General features: G+C 49.8%; 1 protein-coding gene across 1 annotated transcript; it reads left to right on the plus strand.

Annotated features, from left to right (window-relative positions):
• The first annotated feature begins 7,803 nt into the window (after positions 1-7,803).
• On the plus strand, positions 7,804-9,536 carry LOC117844941 (expansin-B11). Its single transcript, XM_034725796.2, has 4 exons — positions 7,804-8,171; positions 8,280-8,392; positions 8,568-8,761; positions 8,836-9,536. Exons 1-4 carry the CDS (start codon positions 7,913-7,915, stop codon positions 9,164-9,166), a joined length of 897 nt encoding a protein of 298 aa, XP_034581687.1. The 5' UTR covers positions 7,804-7,912; the 3' UTR covers positions 9,167-9,536.
• The last annotated feature ends 1,520 nt before the right edge of the window (positions 9,537-11,056 follow it).

The raw sequence follows: 11,056 nt of genomic DNA on the forward strand, positions 1-11,056 counted from the left end.
CGTTCTCCTAAAAGATCCCGAGGAAGAGGCCGAGGTAGTTGGAGGTGCTGGCACTCACGAGTCACAATGAGCTGCAAAATAGTACTGATACAGGCCGATTGTGCGAAAAGCTGCGCCGACCATGGTTTTGGTTGTCTAGGGGCTACCTCATATTAATATTAAAGTGCAGTTATTTTTTTCAATCGTGATTATTTTGCAAAAAAGTTCCTCAACTTTTTCGCAATCAACATGCAGTCCACGAGATCATCCGGCGCTTGCGCGTGTTGTAGCAGTCGCCCATGGCAATGCTCTTGGGCAAGGAGAATACTAATGGCCTGCTACCTTGGCCTCACCTGCTGCGCCACCCGCGCCATACATCTTGGCGTGCTTGCCTTCACCTCCGCGTCCATCGCTAGAGAGCCCGCGAACCGCATCATCTGCCACCACTACCACCTCGGCCTCATCGGCGCCGCTGCTCGTGCCACATGCCTCGGCGTGCTCGCCTACGCCTCCGCGTAGCCACTGGAGAGCTCACGCGCCGCATCATCTGCCGTTGCACGTCGCTGGGTAAGCAGGGCTCGGCCCCCACGCCCCTTGCCCAGCCACATCATCCACCACCACGAGCCGTTGGGTAAGCAGGGCTCACCCCCATCCAGCCGTCCATTGCGGAGGTGCGTCGGTGTGGCGGAACCACCTCGGATTAGCTTGATTAAGCAGGGTTAAGCCGCCTAACATGCGACACTCCTGCCTAAACCGAGCTAACACGAAGTGCCGTCGGATTTCATCCGATTTAACCACTTAAACAGGATCGAGTTTAGCAAACCCACACGAAGGTGAGTGGTTACAGAGAATACAACAAGTCCACTGAGTTAAACAAGTTTTACCCATTTAGTTCGGCCATAAAATCCAACATCAGAATTTTACAAGATTTAAAAGAACAACAGAGAAACACTAGCGGAAGACTTCGTCGGGGTCGGATGTCCGGGCGAGGCCAGCCAGAACATCACTGAGTCCTCTCCTCGCCGTCCGAGGAGGGGTCCCACTCGACCGTCCAGCCTGGCGGGAGCTGGGGCGGCCAAGCACCAACCAGAGAGGGGTCGGACGCAGCAACTTCACCTGAAAAACAGGAGCCACAACAAGGCTGAGCTACTAAGCTCAACAAGACTTAACCGATAGGAATAAAACTACTCCTCCTTCTAGACATGCAAGCTGTTTGGCTGAGGGGGTTTGCTTGCCAAAAGCACTAAGTAACCCTATTTTTAAGTTTTAGCTCCGGTTCTAGGTTCATTTACCAGTCTAGGTTGTGCATCCTATTCTAAGCAAACATAGAACCAAGCAAGATGTGTAGATATAACAACAAACATTGCCATCATCAGATTCCTCATTTACTCAGGGTGACATAGCGATCAAGCAATCTCAAACTGTGAGAGGCAGACGAATCTATTCGAGTTCTTTAACCATGCATGGTGAACCTAGCCTCACGACATCCGCGCATCCGGAGGTCGCTTCCTGTGTCGGCCTTCCCCATCAATCCTCTAACCCGTGTCGGGCCCATTTCCTTTGGTGCAAGGTTCCACAGACCCGGCCTCTGCCGTTCTGTGACCACGCTTGCCACCACGTGCGATAATCAGCAGGGGAAACTCCGTTCCAAGAACAATGGGGCGACCGCTCATGTCTAGGTTCAATCCGGTACTAGGCTTCCTCATCCCATACTAAGTATGAGGCTAGTACTTTCAAACACTTGATCACGAACACCACCACTGTCGGTCCTTAGCAAGATTTCATAGACAGACGGGACGACCATCCGACCACCAAAGAGTTACCAAAACCCTGCCCCGTCCATCATCCTTATAGTTATAACAGGAGAGTAAACATGCAACTCCTACAACTCGCGAGTGACAGGAAATCACTCGACTTTTACCGTCTCCTAGTTAAGCAATGCAGCTACTCGGTCCAACAGCTAGTGCTCAGATCATGGGTTAACTGAGTCATGCATCTAGGGTTTCACACAACTCCTATACGTAAATGCACAAGCATGTCACAGAAGGCATGTGCAAGTTTGGTAAACACTCAAGGTTTTCATGCAACCGGGGCTTGCCTTCAAGCAAGGAGGACGGGAACTGCTCGACTTCGGGGGCGACTTCAGCTTCGGAGGACAGGAGCTCGGCTACAGCTTCTTCTTCTGGCGCCGGGTGAAGCTCGTAGAAACCGTCGGCGAGGTGCAGCTCTACACGAATGCAATGCCAGGGTTAGCATAGACGGTTATTTCAACAGCAACACTGGCTCGCCTGAGCCCAGAAACTTGCGACAAAGAGCAGGAGGTTATGGTGGTTCGAGAGAGCTGATGATGATCAAAAGGTAAGGGTAGGAAGGAACTAGTGGTCTGATCCTTGAACTAGAGGATGTGATAAACTGGGGGTCCTTAGACGCAAGCGCTGAAGGGTTCCCAAGTTTTACACATACACCCTCGCGTTGAAGAAAAAGATCACAGCCAAGCCCTCGGGCGAGGCGGACAAGGGTCGGCAGAACAGACAGGGTCGGGCGAGACGGAACCGGGGTCGGGCGGATAGGAGGGGTCGGGCGAAGCGGACTGGGGTCGGCAACTCACCTTCTTCCTGAAAGGAAAGCGTGGGGTCGGGAAGAAGCAGACTTGGGTGGAGGGACTAAAGCTTCGAGCAAGGGCTAAGACTGGCAATGCTCCGGCGGCGGCGCTGCTTCTTGCGGATCACAAGAGAGCTTTTACGCAGCACGGAGGAGCAAGCTGCTGGGTGACTTGGAGAAAACTGAGAGAGAACTGAGAGAAGAACTCCTCAAGAACTGGGTGGGTGGCGCTAGGAGCTTGAGCAGGGAGCTAGAGAAGGCTGAAGGCAACAAGGGCAGAGGGAACTCCGGCGATGGGGGCATTCCTTTTATAGCTGCTGGAGCGGAGGAAAGGAAACGGCGCGGAGAGAGAGAAGGGGAGCGGCGCGAAGGCCGGGGAGAGGCAATGGAGTGCTCTGCCCGGGCGGCGATTGAGCAAAAAGGGCGGTGGTGCAGAACTCCGGGGGTGACGCCAGCGATCATTGCGTTCTGCCGTCAGGGCGGCGTAGGAGCGGGTAGACTGGTGGTTGAGATTTGGCGGAAAGCGGGCGTCGCCGTGCGGGAGATTTGATAGAAGCGACCGGCTTAACGGTGCTAGAATCGAGGGCGCACAGGTGAGAAGACAGGCGGACGCGGGCGCGGGGGAGAGCGCGGAACAACAGATTGTCGGGCGGCTTGTGACAGAGCGGGGAAAGGAACTGTCGTGGCCGCGGTCGGGGTTGGCGGTGGAGGAATCGTCGTGTAGCGGCGACCGGGCGGCGCGACTGTGGCTGAAGGGACGGAAAATACGGGCGACATCGGGCTCTGGGGCCGGGATCTGGTGGCGTGATGATGAGCGCGGGAGGCGAGGCTCTGCAGAAAGGGGCGCAGAGGGCTTCCGCTGCCATTGGGAAAAGGGGGCGCGGGAACCCACTCGGTTGCTTGCCAGAGACAAAACTGAGCGGCAGGCGTCGGAGAAAACGAGCCACGCGGCAGGAAGACTCTGAGGCGGCCATGCAACTCGAGTGCGGCTGTCGCGGGGGATCTGGAAAAGATCTCACGGGTCCACCGGTGGATAGATCGGACGGGTGAGGAAGATTAGCAGAATCCGACGGTGGGCTGAGCTCGCCGGGGTCAGGAGAGGAGCGAAGCGGGAAGGGGTCGGATCTCAGGGGTCGGGACCAGGCGGATAACTGAGCACTTAGGCGCGGTCAAGCAAGACAGATGATTAGGATCAAGGGCTTTGATCAAGACTAACTCGGGAAGGTTTAGGGGTCGGTCATTACAGCCGGCCACCTGCTCAATGGATAGCCACCTGCTCAATGAAGGCAAGAACTCCGTGTTCAGTGAGCTCATTGCCTCCGTTCCCTGATGCCCATCGAGCAGCCTGAGAGAAAGCCCGAGCGCCGCCTCCGCCAGGCCGCCGGGTGGGTCGTCGACACCACCAAGATGCGTGCTTGCTAGTGAGGATCTGCAGCCTGGCTCGCTGGTCTGGGCATATTTACAAGCGAACCCGCTCTATGACGGCTATGTTAGCGCTTGTCGTCGGCCTAGAGAAAGGCACATGCGGCTGCCTTCTGATTTGCTTGGGGAGGATAAGATAAGGTTTGTGAGTGAGAATAGAGATGTGTTTTGTGGCTGCCTGATGATTTGCTCTGGGAGGACAAATTTGTTCTTGGGTTGCTGGGCCAAAGGGAAATAGTAGCCTGGTGTGCTTTTTTTCTTTGGTCCTTTTATTTTTTAAGGGCTGCCAGGTCAGCATGAGCTAGAATTTGAGTTAGCGCTGGACCCATAAAATTTAGTACGGGTAAAGAAAGAAAAGAAAAAGGGTCCAATTTAATTCTGTAGGTCCTGATCGTATGCGTGGAGCTACAATAGTAATTGTGGCGTACCCATCACCTACGAAGCACTGTGCAACTTCATCGATATCTGAAAGAACATTGCGTGTATAGTTTGTAGGTCTAGCGTGCACATAGGATGTGTGTGGAGTGTGTGTGGGTATAGTGTGTTTGTATGTACGTTCAGATACTGCACTATACCGTAGTTGTCCAGCCTAAAAAACCGATTAGATGTATTGGATGGGGGCTTGAGGGTTAATTATGAAAAAGTGACAGCTCATTAGGACCAGAATCGGGTTCATTTCGTCGTGCAGTTCATTAGGCACACATGCTCCAATCCTCTCCACGGCAAAAGCTAAGAATTTCACATCTACATCTAACGGGAATAATTAACTATCATAAATCAAATTATTCCCGGAGCTTTAAGTTGGGTTTAACTATTTATTGAGTTATAGAAGCGTGTTTGTATTTTCTTTTTCTCCCCATTGCAACGCACGAGCATATTTGCTAGTAAATGATAAAGTATTATTAAGGAAATATAGAGTTTTACTTGAGGTAAAGGGAAAAACCATGTATTAATCAACAGTACGCTGAATGTTGGATCGTTAACTACCGGATAGGATTTGGTTGTTAAGGAAGGTATAATTTATGTGGGGAAAGAAAAACTTGATGATAACATGAGTAATAAGAAAAATATAAGGATTTATTTTGATGGAGAATTGGTAAATATTTCAAAAGGCAGCTGAGCGGTGATGGACAAATTATATAAAAAAAACTTTATCATAGGGCAAGGTTTTGTTTTAAGATGTCGTGCTTGGGTACGGATATGAGGTTGAACACTAACCGTTTCATCGTGATAAGCTTGGTAAAAAAAAACTATGAATATGCAACAGCAATAGCAAGTACACACTCCCTCCGTTCTTTAAAAAGTCATTCTGCGATTCAAAATTTGTAAAAAGAATTATTATATTTAATTTGGCATGTGTGCATGTGAAAGTGACCATGTGGCGGTCAATTAAGACAAAATATGGCTAATAAGTAGAGTTAATTAAGGTCTTTTTATTCCTTCTTAATCTATTTTAAAATTATTAAAATTACTTAGGTGATTAGTTCTTTTGTACGGAGGAAGTACGTCTGCTAATTGCATTGCTACAGTATCTTTTTTTTTTTACTGTGGCCGGCATATGGCGCATGGCCAAAAACTTCACTGCACCAGTGTTTGGTAGCGTGCGTGCATTAGCGTAGTTATGTACTCGTCCCAAAAAATGCAACTTTTCGAGGAGTGAAACAGTTTTAAATTTGACCAATTTATAAAAAAATACTAACATTCATATCTCCAAATAGATTTAATATGAAATATATTACATGATTAATCTATTAATATTTATTTTATACTATAAATGTTAATACTATTTTGTGTAAATTTGGTTAAATTTAAAATTATTAACTCTCAGGAAGCAAGAGTCGCTTTTGAATTCTTTTGGGACGGAGGGGTATGGCCTGGTCCAAAAGCGTTAGGGCCTAAACGCTCCAGTTTCCGGCTCCTTCGGCGGCCGCGAGGATGGAACTTTCGGCCCAGATTACAGCTGCCCCGCGCGGACGAAGTCCCAGGTTACAAAGGGCCGGGGCCGATTTTGCAGCAGATATCTGACGGACTGACGCTAACGTTGTGCTTCGTGTCCCGGTGCTGGTGCCGAGATCGACCGGAGCCACTTCTCCTCGGTACACGACGCCAGTGTCAACACGAGTGGGACGCTGGAGGACGGGTGATCACGTTCGCACTAGGTTAAATCTTGCTACCAGCCTGACACAGCTTCATTTTTTTATCATGTTTGATCATAATTCCAACCTTTGCTTACAAGAAAAGCTGCATGATACTACAAAAAAGGTACTCTTTTTCTCGGCTCTAGAATTAATCCCTGACTGCAAGCAGAAAATTTCTCAGGACACTGTCAAAATCTTGGCACCTTTTTCCTTTGAAGAAAGTGTTTTTTTTTCATAGGAATGCTATCAATACGGAGTAATATAGATATCATGATATGTGATGGTGCATAGGCACCATTGTTGTAGTCCCATTTCACCCACCGAATCTGATCCAAAGGCAGATACAGCCATACAGGGGGTGCACGCATGTGCCTGTGGCTGTGGGGTCACTTCAACTACTACTTAGAATTTCGAAGATATCGATGATTAGAGTATCCGATTATACGTTTGTGATTCCGTAAAATTATAGAAGATGTCACATGCGAGAGTTGCTCAGCACTACCAGCCACCAATCAAAAGTGGAAGCTTGATGTAGTGTTAGTGCTGGGCTCGAGTTACTTCACTTTCTGAACTGTACAGCTCTACGGCACAGCAGGCTTGCATTCCTCCTGAACACCGCAAAAGGCATACTCGTTGCATTTCCTTTTGCCACAACAACGGTTGTTGGTCGCAATGGCCGACGATCACATGGTGCAAGATCAAAGTATTAAGCTCCGATCGTCGGCGGAGTGCAGAGTTTGCAGAAGCAGCAAGCTACAAACATTCTCTTCTTGCTGGCAGAAGAATGGTCGGTTCGTTTTGGCCGACGCATCGCTCCTCCCTCGTGCGTGACAGTAGAGCTTCGGTGGTAAAGAGAGTATTCTGATTGAAGCAGGACGACAGAATCATGAACGAGCCAACCGTGCATATCATCTTCGGGAAAAGGAACGGAGCAAAGCAACCGATCAGGATGAGATGGCCATCGATTCTAAATTAATCTGCGTGATCCTAACTAACTAACTAACTAACGAACGAACGAACGAACGGGTGATGAGTGCGCGGAAGACTTCATCTGTTTTTGCAAATCCCGGGCACCCGAGGACGCGAGACACCTCCATCATTCAAGGATTGGCCTGCTTCAGCTTGGCGTGTTAAATAGCAATAATAATCACTTGATCACCTTTCGTCAAATTGCTCCTCAAATCACGCTCTGACCCACTGCGGCTAGCTCGTTGCTTTATTGTGATTTAACACTTCACCAGCCGCCATTAGCTCATGCTTTATTCATCAGTTTAAAGATTATGAGTCCCTCGCCGATAAATTCACTGCTTGGAGATCTGAACAGTAAGGAGTAAGAGTGCAACTCATACAATAAGGATCTCCAGTTCAGTTGTACCAGTGGAAGTTTCGCTCACAAGTACAAGCCTTCAGATTCAGATTTCTCAATGCAACATGTTTTTTCCAATCGTACACATATTCAAAAGGCATTGTCCAATTGTACGTGCATTTTGCATTATTTTATCTCGCAGCATTATTTGCCGATCTTTTCTCCGCTAACACCAACTCGTCACGTTCTCCGCAATAATTTGGCCGGCACGATCCCCAATTTTGTTTCCCACGTACGTCTCCGTCCCCAACAGAGTGCCTATAAATACCCTACTCGTGGCCACTCCTGCAACTCACCAAGCAAAACACTCGAGCTGAGCTCATCACCTAGCTCACAGCCTCTTCCGATCGACCTACCAGTGCTTTGCTCAGAAGACGCAGCAGGCAAGAAGCTTGCAGCAGTGGCAATGGTGAAATCGTCTTACACCTTGCTGTTCGGCGCACTGGTCGTGCTCGCGCTTCTAGCGAGCCCCATTGCTTGCACCCGCAAGCTCGCCAAGCCAAACAAGCACAGGCGGCCGACGCACAAGCCGGGAGTCAGGGCCCGTAGCAACCACACCGCTACCCCCTCGGCGTCCGATGCACGCGGCGATGCCTACGGCTCCGGCGGTTGGTTGTCTGCCGGCGCGACGTACTACGGCGCGCCCAACGGCGACGGCAGTGACGGTTAGTGCGATTGCTAATTCTGTTGTCTGTCGGTTAACGTGTACTCCGTAGTCTACAGTCTACATTGCACGGCGGGTTAACATGGACTGGCCAAATTTGTACGTGCAGGCGGCGCGTGCGGCTACCAGACCGCCGTCGGGCAGCGTCCCTTCTCGTCGATGATCGCCGCCGGGAGCCCGTCTCTGTTCAAGGGAGGAAAAGGATGCGGCGCCTGCTACGAGGTCAGCAACTCGGCATAACACGCTAGTAGTTTAGTACACACATTGCCTGAGTTCGTGTGGTCACACAACGCATGGCCTAGCTCCTGTGATCCAATAGCATGGTAGCTCCATTGATGGTGCAAGATGGTCGGCGCTGGTGCTAACTGAATGCTTTCATGTGGCGCGCGTAACGCAGGTTAAATGCAACAGCAACACGGCGTGCTCCGGTCAGCCGGCGACCGTGGTCATCACCGACGAGTGCCCCGGTGGGGTCTGCCTCGCCGAGGCAGCTCACTTCGACATGAGCGGCACCTCCATGGGCGCCATGGCGAAGCCCGGCATGGCCGACAGGCTTCGCGCTGCCGGAATCCTCCAGGTCCAGTACAAGAGGTATGTGCCTGCTACCTGCTGAGAAGTTCAGAATTTCCGTTAGGTACGGAGCTCATAGTTACCACTCGTGGCAGGGTGCCGTGCAAGTACAGCGGCGTGAACATCGCCTTCCGGGTGGACCAAGGCTCCAACCCCTTCTACTTCGAGGTGCTGATCGAGTTCGAGGACGGCGATGGCGACCTCAGCGCCGTCGACCTCATGGAAGCCGGGTGCGGCACTTGGACCCCGATGGTGCAGAATTGGGGCGCGCTGTGGCGCTACAACTCCAACACCGGCAAGGCGCTGAAGGCGCCCTTCTCGATCCGGCTCACCTCCGACTCCGGCAAGGCGCTCGTCGCCAACAACGTCATCCCCGCCGGCTGGAAGGCCGGAGCCACGTACCGCTCCTTGGTGAACTACTCCTGAACTGCAACAGGAGATTATATTTTGTTACGGCTCACGGCAATTCGAGGTAGTTCCTAATGTGTGTCCGGGTGTTTGAGAGAGGCGCGGTGTCAGATGAGGAGGAGAAGCCGGTCTAAGAATCGTGTTCTTTCCCTCCCTCCACGATCTCTACGCAGTCCCCTCGTGACGCATGCAGTCGCTGTGTCTATTTATCTGTGATTTTATTTTTTTCCCTTTTCTTCCTCTCGGTGTGATGTTGAGGGGAGAAGAATAGCTTAAGCTGCGACTAAAGTTGCATTATGGTGTATCCGCTATGAAATTGTGTGAATGTTTTTGTACCACGCAAATAAGCAATCCTTATGGAGAAATGATTACTATTATTTCATCGCAACTTCAGCACTCGGCAATGTCAAGTTTAGTGTTTTTGTTTTTTGTTTTTTTTTCAACGGGGATGGTGTTCGGCCCATTCAATGGGAGAATGCTAGTAGCCTAGTAGGAAGCAGTATTGGTATTTACAGAGTTTTGGCCTTTAAAACAAACCGAAGAAAAGGAAACACGGAAATAGATAAATACGAAAAAATTCTTTTCAGTTTCTCAGACGGGGGATTTCCAGGGTACAGGGCCGTGCCCGACAACAGCACCCTAATGGCCGGTTCTCTGGTGCTTCATGCATCTATCTGAACTCTAAATGCAGTGATGTCATGCTGGACGATGACTGAGAGTTCTTGACGGTTCAAAGTTTTTTTTACGAACTGCATAAGATAGTGCGTGTTTCATTGCTATAGTGGAAAAAAATACAAGACTATAGTTCTTGGAGGCTGAAGCATCCCCACGTAAGCAGAGACTAAATGTGATACAAATATCAGTCCCATAAGGTTGATGATACATTTATTCAACAGATGGTTCATAAACTGTACAACTCCCGAGGGGGCGAGCGCGAAAGACACGCCGAAGCAATAAGTAAAACAACAATGGTAATGACCCAAGCCACTGTCCAGATCAACGCTAGACAGCACTCGGGACTACACGTCAGCAGAAGCATCCTGCAAAAGGCCAACACCACAGGCAACGTTGGGTGTGGAAGAGACCACCTACTCGATGTCCTCGGCAACAAAGTCCGGGTCTTCCTCTGAAGCAAGAAAACAAGGGTAAGTACAAACGTACTCAACATGTCCAATCACACCCACGGAGGGGGAATAACAAAAATATGCACAAGTCATAACAAGGATAAGGCTAAAGTTCATTTGCAATAAAGCTAGGTTTTTAACACATGCAAGGGTTCACTTTTAGAAGGGTTTTCACAAAGTATTTATTTAGTAACCGAATAATTGAGTGGAGTTGATCCTAAACGGAGGATCCAAATTTTAATGCTACCAGACTCCCCGTCCGTGGTAGCTCACGATACAACTGCCGGACACTTCCAAAATCCAACACACGCCATGAAAATCATCCACCTCCCAAAAACTAGTTATGTGACCAAGCCGTAACTAGTCCAATACCACGGACACAGCTATTCGAAGAGGTGTATAGTTTACCCACAAGTAGGGTACCGCAGCATGATCACCTTAGTGTCAGTGCAGATCCTATCAAAGCCATTACCCACCTTAGCTAAGACCTGACTAACTAACACAGGAGCAACCAAGGGGTCGATGACCTACCAATGAGATCTTAACCGGGACCTAAGCCACACGTGCTTACTCCTTCTCCATGGTCTCCCGTTGCTCACCAGCTCTCCTGATGTTTAAAAGACTAGCTAGTGGGACTTATGCCAAGCCTTTACCGCATACAAAGGTCGAGTGGTTGCATGATAAATTGGGTTAGGCAAGACGACACATCAACTTGATCCTTAATCCAGATGAGATGGATATCTCCCAACCTGCTCAACCACCAAGGTACGAGCCTATCCTGGCA

Source organism: Setaria viridis, chromosome 1 (genome assembly GCF_005286985.2).
Source record: "Setaria viridis chromosome 1, Setaria_viridis_v4.0, whole genome shotgun sequence".
Lineage (NCBI taxonomy): Eukaryota > Viridiplantae > Streptophyta > Magnoliopsida > Poales > Poaceae > Setaria > Setaria viridis.